The following is an 18,918-nucleotide window of genomic DNA, read 5'->3' as shown; positions in this document are numbered from 1 at the left end:
TTATATATCAGTTTATTTATTTTTATTTTTTTTTCCCCCTTTTTTTTTGTCCCATTTGTGCGTCTACCCATAGTGAAGATCATCGTATGTACAGCACATAACTTATCCGATAACCATTTCGACTGAACATTTTATGTATTCAAAATATATGCCATTAATTTCATAAATGAGAAAATAAATTTAATTATACAAATTCGTAAGAAATGCTATCCCCGCGCTGGCATCCGTTGGTGATCGCAATTGTTGCTTCCGCCTTTTACGTGAAAATATAAGGATGGACAATTATTTTTGTTTGTTTAAGTTTGTATTTGTCTGTGTGTGTATGTTTTCTATTTTTTTTTGTGCGTGCATGATATCTTTGAACTTTGAATATGGAATTGCGCAAATATGTTCAAAAAAAAAAAAAAAATAATAAAATAAAAAAAAAACATTATATATAAGTACATGTGTTCCATCCACAAATTTGTAAATGTGAAGATACAATTTTGCGAAATGTTCAGTAATTTTCCGTATTTACCTGAACTGTTCATAATTATTTTGTGCTTCCATTCAAATATCTAAAAAGTTAAAAATTGTTTACCCAGTTTTGTCAAGTTTTTAAGGTTATCAATATATATAATGCTCTGGAATATCATACCGCATAATTATATGCCTGTACAGGTAAGTATAGGAGATCCATAGGTGTGAATATATATTTCCCCGTTCTTTTTTCACAAATAACAAAAAAAAATAAAAAAATAAAAAAATGTATTTCATTTTATACGTAAAAAGGTTTATCACTGTTATTATATGTTCAACACTTGAAATAAAACAAAAAAAAAAAAAAATAAATGCGTAAATGAGTGAACGACTAAACGGATAAATATACATATAATACATACTAATAAATAGAATATAGTTACACTCCAAATGTCCAAATCGAAAGTTTAAAGCCAAAAAAGTTTAAATGAATGGGAATAAATTGCATGCCCATTCACGTGTAAGGAGCCGCATATGCAGGAGAGAATTGAAAGACCGAATTAAAAATATAGAATATAGCAAAGAGCAGCTAAATAATGCATAATATGACAACGAATAATGCAGAATGAACCAAAATATGCAATATTACAAACAAACACGAATAAATATCGCGCCTCATTTTGCGCTACTTGCTAATATCCTGCATTGTAAGCAAATCGAGCAAATATTTAAAGCTGCTGCATAAGTATTTTGAACTGGGTCTGTTGCAGGGTTCTGGGTTAAGGCACTCTTTAATTATTAACATAATATTTATAGAAACGTGAAACATGTTATCCGCATCGCCATCATCACCATCAAATTTTGAGTATAATTTATTTATATCGAAATTAATATATTTTTGATAATAACCTGTAGAAATCAGAAAAAATAATGGAATGCTTTCATTTTTGAAAGGTAAGGTTTCAAAAAGAACTTCATACATTAATATCCCGAAGGAGTATATATCACTCTTATCTGTATATTCTTCTTCCCTTAAAACTTCGGGAGCAACATATGCATCATCCGCATAGTTCGCTTTCCTGTTATCAAATGTGAATGTATGAAATTGCAGCAAAGGAGATGATTTAACATTGGCACCCCGTGTGTAGTTCACTGATGTTATGTATGGAAGGGGTAAGCACATTTTGTCACACAAAAAATTGTAGCTACTGCGACTATTACGGCTATTGCTATCGTTATTACTGCTCATGTTCCTTCTTACATTGCTGCTATTATGCTTTCCGAAGGCGTCGCACCTCCCTCCGGTGTTTCCTTTGTAGTCGTAATAACTTCCTATGGAAGAGTACTGAAAATTGCAAATTTTTATATTCCCTTTGTTTGTTATAAATATATTTTTACTATTAATGTTTCCATGGTATATGTACTTATCATGCATGTAACGTAATGATACCGAGATTTCATAAAACAGTTTTATAATTTTTCTATTTTTTAACGTACATTTTTTTTTTTTACTCTTACTATAATATATAAAATCGTGTAAATATTTTCCTCTCAAGTATTCGAAAACTAGTCCAAATTTTTCTTTTTTCCTACTTGTAATATTACCTATATATTTAACAAAATTTGCATGTCTTAAATTGGAAATAATAAAATGTTCTTTTATAAATGCCATTTTGCATTTTAATTTTTCTATATAATTATTTACATCATTATTATAATCACTTTTGCTACTTCCACTGTCATCCATACTGCTATTTGTTGTGTTGTTTGTGTCTGACCCACTTACATTCTTATGATATCCATAATTGACTACCTTTATAACTTTTGTATACTGCCCAGTCAACAACTTCTCATTATACACATCCTGAACGTATCTTTTATTCTCTAATATGGTATTATCATAATTGGGGGGATGTATACTAGCGTTCATATCACTCCTTCGCGCATATATGCTCTCCTCCTCATTTTTATGTTTTGTTTTCATCTCAAATTTTAACACATTTTTTTTTATATTTTCAAAATTGTGCATAAAATTTATCTTCAATTTTTCATTGAATAAAAAATTCTGTGCAGCATTTAAAAGGTCATTCTTAAAGTTGGTGGAGACGCACGTTATATCCTTTTCATCATTCTTCCTTCCATTCTTTCCATTCATCTCGTCAATCTTTCCGTTCTTCCCATCACTTCCCTGCCCCTCATCATATTGTCCTAATTCATGTGCAGCTTTTATTTCACTATATTCAGGACAATCTGTAGTAGTACATTCACAACGAGCTATTCCCTTCGTATCGTCTATTATTTTCGCTTCTATGTCCATGTTAATTTTGGCTTTTTCGCGATCATAATGTGCTGCTATCCGCTTACCCCTTGTGCCCCCATCAAAACCATCCTCTTGTTCATGCATATATATGGTAGAACAATCCCCTTCTGCGTATTTGTTCAACTTAATTTGTTCATTTTTACAATTTTTTGCATGGGATGTTTTCTTTGTTTTACTTGAAACGATTTTTAAGCAGACAGGAGCATTATGATAATAGCACAGGTACATGTTAGGAGCATTCCGTAAATTTTTAAGAATACAAAATTTTTTTTTATTTAAAGAATTATACGTTAACAAAAAGTCTTTCTTTACATGTGTCCATTTTATTAACATCTGCAAATAGACATTATGAATGTTGTTAAATATATTAATAAAATTCATTAAAAAATATATGTGCTCTTTATTTTGTACACCCAATTGTCTTAATATTTTACTGTTCAATGTAAAAAAATGGAAACCTTTAATATTATTGTAATTAAATGAAGGTATATATTTATGAAGTTTAAAGAGGTACAACAAAATTGAAACATGATGCTTGTGCCACTGATATATGCATTCAATTTTTTTTTTTCTATTTATCTCTTTTAAATAAGTTAAAAAATGCAAGTACGTTGAAGCCTTTTTTCCTTTTTTCGACGAATAAATATTGTTACCTGCAAATGTAGTATCATTATTATCGGTGCTACTATTACTATTATTATTATTATTATCACTTCCATTGATACCATTTCCATTGATACCATTTCCATTGATACTATTTCCATTGATACTATTTCCATTGATACTATTTCCATTGATACCATTTCCATTGATGCCATTTCCACTGTTATTATTATTACTATATGCATTACTTCTAACACTGTTCAATACATTTTCATTTCGTTTTACCCCCGCAATGGTAGTACAATTCTCGTAGCCATCTAGTTTCAATTGAGAACGTTTTCTATTATATTCTCCAATGAGTAATTTATAATATTTTTTCTTATCTTTTTTCTTTCTTCTTTTCCCTGTCCTTATTTTGCTATTACCATATATGCTAATATGACGATAGGGAATCTTTATTTTGCTTTTCTTTTTAAAACTGGGAAAGCTGGAGGAGCTTTCGAATGTTACATCCATATAAAAGTCGCTAGTACTACTACTGGAATCGCTTCTGTAATATAAATGTTTTTCATTAAAACTTTCACAAGGTACCATCTTATTTAATTGTAAGGATGAATTATGGAATCTTCTTTCTTCATCCTCTGTACATGAATTATATGAAATATCACATTTTTCACTAGCAAGTTTGGACATTGTTCTTAAAGAGTAAAAACTTCCTAATAGGTTATTATAAGACAGGAAATCATTTTGACTGTCGTTAGAATTACTTATTTCATTGTTAGCATCACGGGTTGTTTCTACATCGAGCTTATCATTGCATCTTAGAGGCGCATCGCTTCTATTCCCCCATGCATATTCGTAATGATGAACATTAAAATCTTTATTTTCCTCTTTTGGTAATTCCGTTTCATTACTCATTCCCTTTCGGAATATTATTCGTGATTTGTAGTTTATGTAACTTAAAAAGTCATTTTTTCCGGGGGAATTTTGCTGTTTAGTATTTATTACTTTATAATATTTCGAAGAAAGGATACGAGACCATTCATCTACACTTAATAATTTACGAAAAATTTGTTCATGTAAAATATTCGGAATGTTACTGTTCATATAAAATGGGAAAAAATCATTTAATTTTTCCTTAAAAAGAATTTTGTTATTTTTATAAAGATATAAATAAATTTTCATATATTTCGTAATTTTAATTAGACATTTTTTCCTGTTCGATTGAAATAAGCAAAAATTAAAACTAGTATTTTTTTTTAATATTCCCACACCATTCATTAAACCGTATTTGTAACCACCAAAAAATAATTCGTCATTTTTGTAGCTGCATCCAAAACCATGTGAAATGTTGTTTAGCCATTCGCCTGAACAGTTCAGAATTTTTTTTTTTTTTTTTTTTTTTTTTGCTACGTTATATTGTTTTATTATGCGCTATTTTACATTTACTTTATTTTTTTTAATTTTTTCGTTAAAATTAATGCAAAATGGAGAATGTGTACTAGCAACTGGAACACAAAATGTAAAATCACAACATTATTTAGGATAAACCCCTTTAATTTAAAATATAAAAAAGGTGCACAGAAAAAATGATGGTAAGATTGTAGCAAGATTTCATTTTACCTGAATAAATAACTTCCTTTTCATTGTAGAGTATCCCAAAGCCGCTTTTTGTGTTTTCCTTCCATATCCTATATATATGGAAAAGCACATATAAACACCATTAATAGGAGTTACAAATAAAATGATAACCACATAGGTCTTAACATTCCTGATATGATGTGAATTATGCATATATAGGTAAAATTATATATAGTGTAATTGTGCAATATTATAACAAACAGGGGAAAAATAAAAAATATAGCTACGCTTTTGAATTTTATAAAACTTCAAAAAACATTATGCTTCTTCTTTTGTTTCTTACCCTTGATATATGGACTTACTATCCTTGTATATGTAATAACCATAGCCGTGTCTTCGTCTTTTTTCTGTTGTTCCTATGTAAGTGTCCCCATTTTCATATTCTATCTTTAATAGTTTAAAAAAAAAAAAAAAAAAAAAAAGAGCTAGCCAATTAATTGGAATATATAATAGCACGTATGTAGAAATTTTAAACAGCTATAATATTTGTCAAGTAGTAAAAGTGTGTGCTTGTGTGCGTGGGCATTTTATTACAAGTTCGTTAAACGGCTTGAGGGTTAATATGTTATGCAAATGGTAATAAACAAAATCATCTTTATCCTTATATTTCAAAAGTATGTCTTCCCTGGTAATCCTTTTCATTACCCCTTTTTTTTTTAAATATGCAAGGAATTTTGTTTATAAAATAAGCAATTTAAAAAGGAAAATAGCCCTCTTTACTTTGTGTATATGGAACAGGTTATTATATGGATAAAGCCCAGTCATATAACTTGTAAATAATAACATACACACTAACTAAGCTGTGACAGGGTGACAACATAGCCTTAAATCAAACAAATATGTTCAAATAAGAAAAAAAAAAAAGAAAAAAAATACTTATTTCATAATTTTTCCATTTATATAAAACTAATATCTCCATTTTATTTTAAAGCATCTTTGACTTCTATTTGAGAGCAGAAAAGAAAAAGAAAAAATTGGAAAAAAAATGGAAAAAAAGGGTAAACAGTTGGAAAAACACGACTTACATATTTTCAGTGCATACATTTTTCATTATTTAAAATTCCATAGTATTTTCTTTTCTCACCCTTCAACTACTTGTAACCTTGACGTATGTATATATATGTATTGATGTATTTATGCATATATGTATACATATGTACATACTGTGAACGATGTATATTTAAATTGTTCTCTTTTACCCCATAAGTTTCTTTTAAAAAAATATTTGGCAGCAAGTGCATTTATTTCTTGTAATACAAGTATATATATGTGTATATGAAATTATACATAGTGCACACAGGACATATGTGGTTATAGGCGATATTAGGATTTTAGGGGAAACAAGAAACATAGGCACGAAACGTGAAAACTCCATATATATCAGCATATGTATATATGCATATAGATATATTTACATATATAAACGTACGGGCATATATATATTTATTCGTTTATTTAAGCATATTTGAACTTGTGTACATTTTGATACCTTAAATGCTTACCCGATTGCCTTTGCAATTCCTCACTATAATTTTTAAAGCTTTAAGGTAACTACTGAAAAAATATTTTTGTTCTTGACTTCTAGGAGGTGCATATTATTTATAACTTTGAATATTTTTCACGTGCATTAGAATACGCAACAACGCGATTAAAAAGCTAACTTACACAAGTATGTATATAAGCATGTAAATTTTTTTTTTTTTTTTTTTCTGAAAAAGGGAAAAACAATTATTAACGTTATGGAAGTGTTAACAAAATATGGAAGCACTCAAAATATTTGAAATAAAATGAACCGTTTTTGTCCATTTTATCTTTACTTATGCTTATGTATATATTACGTTATAAGTGTTGTTTATGTTACACATACATATATGCAAATAGGAATGTATTTCTGTATATATGTTTCCCCCTCTCCATGTTATGTGTGGGTACATATTTACACCTTTTTTTTTTTTCTCCGTTCTACATTCGTCCGTATATATACATATATACAATACATACACACATACATACATATAAACATATATATATGTAAATATATATGTGTATATATTTATCATGAAAGGTTACAACATTTTGCGCCCAAAAATTTCAGGGATTATTCCTTTTTTTCTCTTAATTTCATAAAAATAAAACTCCATATATAATTATGGGTCATATCAAATTGCAGTTTTAAAAAGAAAAAAATTAAAATGAAATTAAATAAAAATGCCATACAATAAATATCCTAATCAATTAAAATAATAATAAATAAAAATTCCAATCAGTCAAAAATATATTCATTAAAAAAAGCATTTCAGAAGAAAAATAAAAATCTTGCCATAAAAAAAAAGAAAAAATTACTCAGTAAAAAAAAAAACATACTAAAATGGCTCCCTTTCGTTTAAAAATAAGAAAATATTTGAAAGTAACAAAGGTGTAAAACGTATACAGTACATAGGCACAAAACACATACGGCATATATATATATATATGTATATACTGTACACGTGTAATATACATATGCAAATAATTATATAACACACATAATAATACACATACGCGTGGGGAAATTTTACTCAAAATAAAAAGCAGTAAAAAACACATTTGGCTTCAATTTGCGAGAAGAAAACACATAAAAACATGAGAACAACACTTTAATATTATGTTTTGCCATAAATGGGATATATATATATAATATATATGTTATACAAATCTTCATATCTATCTATATAACACACAAACTCTGCTTCATTTTTCTTGTACATAATATAACATCATATATATATATATATTATACATATATATATAATATATATATATATATATTTTTTTTTTAATCACAGAAGGTTTGATCTGTTTGGATGATAAATGGCCAGCTCAAGAGAGATGGTTCGTATCCAGCTAAGTAGAGAGAATTCAAAAGTTTGTTATAGGTTTCTAATAAAACTGTTCTATATTTGGACAATATGATCATTGGTTCAGTTGATTTCTGGCCACCAATAATTAAGTGTTCATATTCATTTTGTTCATTGGCTTCAGCATATATTATATTTACATTGTTGTTTAATAGTATTTGTTGGTTTCCTTGGACTAAGTAAATACTTGCATTAAATTCTTCAACAGTTGTTGTATTTTCGTCAACTGGTTTATTTAATATTAATTTAAAAGTCATTTCGGATTTCTGTTCACCGAATAAGAAATTTCTATCACAACTGAAGTTGATTAAAATATACCCTAAATTTCCATCTCTCTTTAATCCTGAAAATTCGTATTTAGTACATCTACATAATAATCCTGGGAAAATTTTATCTGATGCATTGGTTGCTATTTCATAAAAGGTTCCTTGTAATTGTTTCAAGTCGATGTTCTTTGTTATTATGTGAACAAGGCCATCCTACAAAATTGCGCAAACGGGGGGAAATTAATGAACGATCAGATCAATCATATATACATATATAACACATACATACATATATAACACATACATACATATATAACACATACATACATATATAACACATACATACATATATAACACATACATACATATATAACACATACATACATATATAACACATACATACATATATAACACATACATACATATACAACACATACATACATATACAACACATCCGCACATATATAGCGCATATATGCTTATATAATACATACATAACACATACATACATATATAACATATACATACGTATATAACACATCCGCACATATATAACGCATACATGCTTATATAATACATACATACATATATAACGCATGCATGCTTATATAATACATAAATGAATATATACATAATATATATAACATACATAATGCCAACACGTTACCCATTATACATGTACGCGTACATGTAAAATGATGTATATTTACACATGAAATTTACGCATATTAAGCATAAAAACAGCCGTCAACATACAGGGTACAAGTATTTGCCCCCATATATAGCTAACTACTATTTTATGTAGCTGCAATGGCACACATATAGAACAGGTATTAACACGAATTAAACGCTTTTTTCACGTATGTAACAAATATATAGATATGTATAGATGTAATGTATATAGGTGGCAGGGGTTGTCGCCCCTTTTTTTTTTTTTTTTCTATTTATTTTCTTACATTGTTGGTATTATCGGTTGCTCTAACTGTGGAGAGCAATAAACAAACGAAAAACAAAAAAAATGCTTTTATCATTGTGAAAAAGGTTTAAAAAAAAAAAAATATATAAATTTATGATAAAATGATAAATATATTTTTATTTCTAAAAATATAGAAAATAGATACTACTTTATTAATATTAGTTAATTTGATAACAGCGAATATTATTATTATATAAATTATGGTATAGTTTTTTTCATCAAAAAAAAAAAAAAAAAAAAAAAAATTAATTTGGGTTACAATGAAATGGTTATTTTAATAATAAGAATTTAGTGAATTCTAAAATTCTTAAAAACGAAGTAGAGACTAATATATTTATGCATATAACTGAAATAATAAAAAACGAACGTGCCGTTAAAAATGTAATAGGAATTTACTTTAAAAAGAATGCTCTTTCTTATATTATTTATTATTAATTGTTCATAATTTTTTTAGTTTTAAATTAATTGTTCATAATTTATTAGTTAAAATTTAAAGCTTAAAATTTATTGGTTAAAATTTAATGCTTAAAATTTATCGGTTAAAATTTATTGCTTAATTAAAATAACATTTAATTTATAAATTTTTTAATAAGGAAATGTAGTATTTTTTCTCTATACAATAATAATATATAATAATAACATAATTATATATATTATATATACTAAATGAAATTGCTTAAAAATAAATTTTTTTTTTATTATTTTACTTTTTATTTTTTTTTCTTTTATTTTTTTGTGGTGACGTTATATTATATATAATTTTTATATGCTATGATTTTGGAGGACCTAATCTATGATTGTGATATGAGTGTGATATAAAAGTAAATGTTGAATGTTAATTTATTGTTATATCAGTGTTATATGTTATATATATATGTATGTATAATATATGCGTTCTTATATTACATATTTACCTACAATATCTAATTTGTATAAACAAGTACTATATATATATAATGAGTACTATGCATTTGTAGGAATTTTTCTTAAATTTTAATATTTAATTTTCCTTTAATTTTATTTAAATTAGTAAGTTTCTTTTATTTTTTTCATTAGAAACTTGTTTTTTCCTCTAATTTCTATAGCCTAATAAGAGTACCAAGAGCTAGAAAAAAGAAAAAAAAAAATGGGAAAAATGAAAAATATACACAATTATGTAAGATTTGCATGCGTTATGTAAAATGAAATAAAACGTAGTAAATCAATATATAAAAAAAAAAAATTTTATAAAATAAAACGGACTAAATATATAATATATCATAATAAATCATAGTTTATCCATAATGTATCATAATAAATCATAATGTATCATAATAAATCATAATGTATCATATTAAATCATAATATATCATAATAAATCATAATATAACAAGGTAAAATGAAAAAAAAATTAAAAAGAGCTGGAAACGCACAATATAATAGGGCAAATAAAATATGTTATACACTAAATTATGAAATTGAGCCTAGTATAATAGAGCAACGGTGTTATAGTTTATATACATTCTATATATATTGTTTACGTTTCTCAAGTATATATATATAAATGTAAATTTACATATATATAACATTACTTGAAGTTTCCCCATTAATAATATTTATTGTGTTGTTATAGGAACCCCATCTAATTACAAAAATTTTCGGGAAAATCTGAAAACGAGTTTATTATATATGAAAAAAAAGTATGCAGCTCCGGTGTATATGCGAAAAAATATTCAGTGTTTGGTAATTTGGTATAGATTTTTTTTTTTTTTTTTTATGTTCTTAATTTTTCTGCAGTTATAATTACAAATATTTTTATTATTATTTTCGGCTGTAATATGTACAATAATGCTATTACTTTTTTTTATATTTTATTTTATATTATTATTATTTTTTTTTTTTTTCCTTTTTGTAATTTCCAAGATATATAATAAATTCCATTTGCAATTAAGTCCAATTATATATAATACACCTGTTTGCGCTGAGATTGTATAGTTCTTCAACCCTTCATACTTTATAACATGAGGGTAGAGATATAAAAATAAATAATAAATGATGAAAAGAAAAAAATTGAAAATCAAATAAATAATGAAGAACAAATAAATGGCATATAATAAATTATAAATAAATAATAAATGATGAATTATAAATTATAAATTATAAATAAATAGTAAAAGATGAATTATAAATAAATAATAATTTGTAAATAAACTACAAATTTATAAATGAAATGCAAATAATTTGTTATAAATATATGAACAATTTATGTATGTACCACACGTATGTTTAAAAAAACAACCCACCATTCTAACGTTTGTAAGCATTTAAAAGGGACTTTAACAAAAGCAGAGTTTAATTAGTTCGTGTACAAAATATGCCTAGTTAATAAAAATAAAATAAAATAAAAAAAGGTACTTATTATTATAATCAAAACAGCATGTTGATTAAACGCAATATTTGCGAGGGCCTATACGCACACATTGTTTATATATATATATATATATATATATATATATATGTACATTTGTGTATATATTTACCCAATGGTCTGGGTGAGATAAATTTATTTTTGCGAAAAAAAAGAAACAATTCGTGAAGGTCACGTTAAAGACAAAAAAAATTATAAACGCGTTCCTTTGGTTTTATTTGAACAAAAAAAAAAAAAAAAAAAAATATTAAAATATCAGTGTTTTTCTTTTCGTACAGGCGGGAAAAAAAAAATTAAAATAATGTATTTCACATACATATATATATCTAATACGTATGCATACGTTCATGTTGTAGGTTAAATTTTACATCTGCTACAAGCGCAAAACCTTATATCTGTTTATAAGTATACTATCAAATATACAGCAGCATATGCGCACCCTAATATTTTATATGAAAAAGATATGATTTCACTCAACAGTACATTTCGCCAAAAAAAAAAAAAAAAAAAAGAAACAATCTGCCTTTTTTGCATAATACAATACACTAAATATTATATAGTTCTCTTATGCACACTATGTAGCGTTTTTCATTATATGTTTTATTATGAGCATATAAATTTTCAATTTCAATTTCTTTTTTTTTTGTTTTTTTTTTTTGTTTGTCCTACTTGTCTTCTGCTAAGTACATATAATATATATGATGCAGTAAACTCCTCTGGGAAGATTTTTTGTTCAACAGGGATAGTACGTTTCTCCTATTATTATAGAACACCTCACATCGCACTGCAAATTATAATGCACCACACAATGCATTGCATTTTATATTAGGTTTTATATTATACATGTTGAAAAACGGAGCTTCTTCGATATGGCCTGCGCAAGGAACCTTTTTTTTTTTTTTTTTTTTCTCATTTTTTTTAGATTTTCTCTTTTTTTTTTTTAATTTTTGCGGTTCGTTACCTTTTCGTTTTCTTTTGAAGAAGGCAAGGATTTAGTCCCTACTTGCATCGCTCACTTAACATCCCAATGGTGTAACATCCTTGGAGAGGAGACTTACAAAGAACGTTACATATCTCTGCGTAGACTTGTTTTGTTGAGCAGCTTACTATATAACTTGTCATTCTTAATGTTAGTAATGCGTTTAACTTTTTTAATTTTAGATAGTCTATTTTCCTTTATTGAGGCATTAATTATTTCATCAATTTCTTTATCCATGGCATACTGCATTAAATTAATATTTTTATTTTTTTTTATTTTTTGATTTTCCTCGCCTGACAAATTAAATTTGTGCATATAGATAACATCATCCTTTTCTTCATCTTGTTCTTCCATTTCTTTTACATTCCCCGCATGATGTACTATTCCTTTGCTCTTCATTTTTGCACAGTCGTGTTTTCTGTCATCCGTTGGTACATTCACTGTTTCATTCACTGTTTCATTCACTGTTTCATTCACTGTTTCATTCACTGTTTCATTCAATGTATCATTCAATGTATCATTCAATGTATCATTCATTTTTGCATTCATTTTCGCATTCATTATTTCATTGATTGATGTATTCATTCCTCTCCTCGTTAATGTTTTTTCTTTATCGTGAAAATTACGATACGATAAATCGTTACCATCCCTATGATCATGAGTGAATTTGCTCCACTCCTTATTACGATAATCATCCACACTCTTGTGCGGACTGTGTGGTCTATGCTGACTATAACGACTATGCCAACCATCCATAGTATCATTCTTGTTACATCCTCTATCATTCTGCTTATGTGTCATATCGAAAGAAATACGTAAGTCTTCCACTGATACAGAAAAACATTTACCACTTTTGCTTATCCCATTTAAGTATATCTTATATTCTGCATTCAACATTTTAAATATGTATATATCTATCTCCTTTATAGTTTTCACGTTATTCATTCCTTGCAAATTAGTATTTAATATAGTGCTAGTTATATTGCTGATATATACAGGTAATGGTTCTAAAAGGAATAAAAAGCGCATAAAAAATAAAAGAAATTTATCCAACTTATATTTCATTACAGGAGCATTTTTAAAATAATTCGAACACCTCTCTACTATTATGCATATCATCTTGATGTTAATGTAACTGTTATTGTTAGCATCACATACAATATTATAAAACACTGGGTTTCTCCTATTTATGAACAAAAATTTGTAAAAGCTGTCCTCGTAATTATCACAATAGAAAAATTCTTCCTCTACCCTGTGTCTACTGGGTCTTCTTTCGGAGAGGTCAATCTCTTCTTTACCGGATAGGCCAATCTCATCTTTGCACGATGAGTTACACTCTTTATGAGCCCTATCATTAACTGTACGACCCCCAATTTGGATAAGCTGCTCCCCTTTACTCAGACACCCAGAAGATATATCATGCATTGTCTTGTCCTCTCTTTCACTATGCATATTATTTTTTCCCTCTAAACCACGTCCCTGTTGAAACGCTTTTCCACCATTTCCCTGTTGACTGTACAATATTCTTGTCCTAATTTGATGAAAATAAAACTTATTATCATTATAGAAGTTGTACACTGAAGATATATGATGAAAATTAAACATGTCTATGTCAGAAAAGGATATTAAAAAATATAATAAGTCCAAAATGTTAGATGAGTTTAATAGCTTATATATATATAACTCTGCAAAAAGATGAGCATACTGAATTAGGAAAGCAAATTTTTGGAAATCATTTTTTTCAATTATTGTAATAATTCTTTCATACAATTCATCAATTATTTGTGTAACGAAATAAGGTTTATACATAGCTAGAGAGAATAAAAAAGACGCTAAATTGTTTATTTGATATATACTCATATAAAGTAAATATTTAAAAATATATTTCTTCAAAGTGTACGTAACAAAATTATCATCCCAATTAAATCTTCTTATATATAAACAAATGTTATCTGCTTTTGTGTTTTCTAAATCTTCATATAATAATTTTTTTAAAAAAAATTTTTTTTTTAATTCTTCTTCTGTATATTTTGATACCTTCTTTTTTCTTTTACTATTCTTCGTAATGAAATTATCAATTTTAATTGAACATTCTTCGAATAAGAATTCTTGGGATATGGATAAATTTTTTGCATTTTTAATTTTCTTTTTTATTTTTTGAAAAATATTTAAAAAACGTATATGTGTCTTTGAATTATTTAACAAGAGTAATGAACAATGGTCCAAAATGTAAAAACACAACTCAGCATGATCTGAAGTAAAATTTTCGATAAGCAAATTTATAATATCTAAAATATACAACATTTCTAATAATTTAAATTTTGTTAACTCACAAATATATTTAATACATTTCATTTTTTTATTTTGACATGGTAATTTTTCCTTTATAAATTTCTCAACTATCCTTTTTAGCTCCTCAATAATGATCAAATACATATCTTTTGCATACTTGTTTATAATTGCAATGTATCTGCAATAAAACGGAATTAAATTAATCATAACTTTGTTAATGTGTATAATTGTGTGCGCTATAATTTTTCTTTTTTTCTTTGTGTTGTAGTTAAGCAAAAACACCATCACGTTGTCCTCCACATCCTTTTCGCTGTTCATATTTATTATTTTGTCAAGATAGCTGCCGAATTCCTTTTTTTTACCTCCGCTTTTTGTAGTGCTCCCTAACCCAATGCTAGCCGTTCCACTACCCATATTCCCACTCTCATATATGCTACTGCTCACAACACTGCCACTCCCGTGTGTGCTACTACTCCAACGAGTGATGCCACTTTCCTTTTTATTTCCTTCATCATTTTTTTTTTCCCTCATTGAATGATCACTGACCATTTTATTTTCCATTCCTTGCTCCGATTCCTTGCCTTTTTTCATGCCTCTACTATTTGCATATTCGCCTGACGTGGTCATAATATGTTCATGCCTCGAATTGGTTATATTCGCGTTCGCTCTAATATTCCCATTTGCGTTAATATTTCCATTCGCGTTAATACTCATATGCGTCTCCTCCTCATCATTATCATCCTCATTTAGAGTTATGTTCATATTTGAGTAATCAGGAAATTTTGTGTAAAATAATTTTTCTTCCTCATTATTCCATATAGAATTCGTTTCGTCGATAATAATTTCTCTTTCCCCCTCATTTCTGTTCTTAATATTGTCAAATATTTTTATGTGTTTATAACTTTCTTCTTTTAACCCTAACACATCAATTCCTTTTATTTGTATACTATCCAAGCAGTATTTCTTTAAATCAAAATATACACATAACTTTTTGCTCTTACCATATATTTTAAAAAATTCGTATTCCTCTTTTACACAGCCTTTTCTGTCGTTGGTACTGCTGTATTCATTCACTACATGCTCGGCATATAAATATATCAACAAATTATACATACTGTTATTGTAAAAAAAGCAAAAGAAATTTCTAACATAGGCCTTCACTTCGTTCATGTGCTCCAGGCACGACGGAGCTACCACGCCAGCTCCACTGCAGATGTTGTTACAATGGATGCTGTTACTTCCGCCATTGCTACTTCCGCCATTGCTACTTCCGCCATTGATACTTCCACCATTGCTACTTCCGCCATTGCTACTGCCGCCATTGCTACTTTCACCTCTGTTGCTGCTTCTTCCTGCTATATCCCCGCCGCTCCCACTGCAGGAACCCCCCTTTGCACATTCACTTGTGTTCATAACCGCAAGGTGTGTTAGTTCCACTTCCACTGGTATTATTTCTGCATGGTTATGTTTCTCAAACTCATCTGGTGCTTTGCTCTTTTCACTAAACAGTGTGCTCGAATTAGTAAAGAAGTAATCGTAAGTAATTACCGTGTTCACAATTAGACACTTTTTAATGCTAGATAACATATCAGATGCACCTGCACAGTTCAGATCTTTTTTTTCTTGGCTAGCTGTTATTAATTTCTCCTTATCAGCTATTTCAATATCAAAATTTAATGTAAAAAAAAAAGTGATGTTTATAAACATATATATCAATAAATCGATATTATTACATATTTTAAATAAAACTAATTCGAAATACATACATAACAATATCTTTCTTATTTTATTTTTCTTTTCAATTTTTTTCATTAGATCACTATCATTTAACATCTCACGCATGTACGCCTTTTTATCAATAGTGTTTTTTTTGGAAAATTTTATTTCCTTATTATCACTAGCGAATATATTACATTCGAATAAGAAATTATCGCTTTCTTCACTGTCTTTGTTAATGTAACAAATTAGCCTTTTAAAAATCATGCTCTTTAGCTCTTTCAACTTTTGTATATCATTAATTTCTTCCTTTTCCTTTTCCATAGTTTCTGTCTTCACATCCTGCTTGTCCTTCCCATTCTCGTAGTTTGTTTTTTTATTTATCCCATCGCTGCTTACACTGCCACGAGTACTATAGCTGCCACCATTTCCACCCTTATGTTCTACATTAGGTTGGTCCGCCTCTGATTCCCTTCCATTTGCATTTTCACATTTCCTCTCTTGACTATGCATACGATTAACAGTATTATCATATGCAGGAAGTTTACTACTGCTGCAGAGCGGCAAATGAAATGGTAGGGGCACCTTCTCTTCCATTTTTGCCTGTACTACCACTTCTAATGGTTGTACCACTTCCTTACGAGGGCATTCCGTACTCGCAACATCCTCTCCAATTGTAGAAACGTTCACTTCTTTAATATTATTATACAAATCATGAAAAATTATAAAAAAATAATTTTTGTCATCTTCATCTAATTTAAAAAATTTCATGAACGCTATTTTTTCAATAAGTTCATTTGCATTAGAATAATTTATACTTATATATATAATAATATTTATTAACAGAAAGATGTCAGAATATTTATTAACATGATATGTTAAATTAAATATATAATTTAATATTTCACTCAAGTATTTACTTATATTTAAGTGTTTTATATCATCTTGTAAATTCTTTAAGCCACTCTTTTCCAGATCCGTTACTTTCGTATTTTTTAATTTATTGATAAATTTATGTATTTGATTAATACTCATATTTTTCTTATTTTCATGATTTATTAACTTATCATTATTATTCATATCATTTATTTCTGTTAATATTTTGACTCTAAATATATCATTCTCCTTGGAGCAACTCACATCAGAACACTGGGGTGATATCGTTCTTTCTTTAGAGGTCATCGCGCGGATCTTTTGTTCTCTCCACGCATTAACAGGACGGGTTTAAGTGTATATACATATATGCGTAGGGATACATATACATATATATATATATGTATATATGTATATATGTATATATGTATATATATATATATATATATATATATGTATATATATATATATATATATATGTCCAGGCGCACGTGCATACATGAACTCACAGCTCTTTCCATCAGTGCACACCTCTTTCTATATTTTGTAAATTTTATATGATAAAACTTGGAAAAGTATAAAGGAAAGGAAAAAGGAACATGCTAAATTGCGTAAAATTTGAAAATACGTGCATGTGATTGCAGCCTGACGCTCCTATGGCCGGCTTGGGCATTTGTTTTTCCCACAGCTTATTAATCACCCATGCATTTATTTACATTTAATTTTGTATACACTGCTTATCATCGCATTTAAAACCATTTATTTGATTAATAGACTCAAAAAAATTTATTTCACTAAACTTCTTCATGATTATGTATAGTGTATATTTCCATTTTAAGAATAATTTTCTTTTTTTTTTTTTTTTTTTTTTTTTTTTTGTCCTTTTACATATTATAGCGATTAAAAAAAAAAAAATAATGAAAAAACCAATATCAAGCGATGCTGTTATAAAATTATAACAAAATGAAGGTACTTATTACCATGTGAAAGTAAAAAAATAAAATGAAAAGGAACAAAACGAAACAAAATAAAATGAAGAAGAACAAAATAAATATAATGAATATAATAAAAATAATAAAAATAAACAAAGTGAAGCTCGCTCGAAAGTATTTACGCAAAAGAGTTAAGCTGAAGCTAACACAGTAATTTTTTTTTTGCTACTACATTTTTTAACACGTGGGGTATATATGATCATATGTGATGCATAGCTAAGATAATTTTTTTTTTTTTTTTTTTTTTTTTATTATTTATTTATTACTATACACTTGTTACCATTTATTTATTACTATTTAAATATTACCATTTAAATATTATTATTTATATAGTACCATTGATTTATTACTATATATTTCTTTTTATTAATTACTATGTATTATTTATCGTTTTATTTTTTTTTAATTTAATGCAAATAGGGAGGGTGTTGAAATAAGGTGTATAATTCGTCGTAAATGTGTTTACGTGCATGATTTCATCATTATATATATGTAGG

The 18,918-nt window shown here is 27.4% G+C and overlaps 3 protein-coding genes across 3 annotated transcripts; all 3 read right to left on the bottom strand.

Moving 5' to 3' along the window:
* Positions 1 to 1,144: 1,144 nt before the first annotated feature.
* PmUG01_07037500 (protein kinase, putative) lies at positions 1,145 to 5,665 on the bottom strand (the record flags this gene model as incomplete). Its single annotated transcript, XM_029004124.1, has 4 exons — positions 1,145 to 4,749; positions 5,006 to 5,073; positions 5,307 to 5,410; positions 5,558 to 5,665. 4 exons carry the CDS (start codon positions 5,663 to 5,665, stop codon positions 1,145 to 1,147), a joined length of 3,885 nt encoding a protein of 1,294 aa, XP_028860845.1.
* Positions 5,666 to 7,838: 2,173 nt separating this feature from the next.
* Positions 7,839 to 9,217, bottom strand: PmUG01_07037400 (conserved Plasmodium protein, unknown function; the record flags this gene model as incomplete). Its single annotated transcript, XM_029004123.1, has 2 exons — positions 7,839 to 8,399; positions 9,143 to 9,217. 2 exons carry the CDS (start codon positions 9,215 to 9,217, stop codon positions 7,839 to 7,841), a joined length of 636 nt encoding a protein of 211 aa, XP_028860844.1.
* A 3,418-nt stretch (positions 9,218 to 12,635) lies between these two features.
* PmUG01_07037300 (conserved Plasmodium protein, unknown function) lies at positions 12,636 to 17,738 on the bottom strand (the record flags this gene model as incomplete). The annotated part of the gene is made up of 1 exon (XM_029004122.1): positions 12,636 to 17,738. The coding sequence occupies one exon, from the start codon at positions 17,736 to 17,738 to the stop codon at positions 12,636 to 12,638; it is 5,103 nt and encodes a 1,700-aa protein (XP_028860843.1).
* Positions 17,739 to 18,918: the final 1,180 nt, after the last annotated feature.

This window comes from Plasmodium malariae (genome assembly GCF_900090045.1).
Source record: "Plasmodium malariae genome assembly, chromosome: 7".
Taxonomy (NCBI): Eukaryota; Apicomplexa; class Aconoidasida; order Haemosporida; family Plasmodiidae; genus Plasmodium; species Plasmodium malariae.
This window is presented reverse-complemented; position numbering and strand designations above follow the sequence as displayed.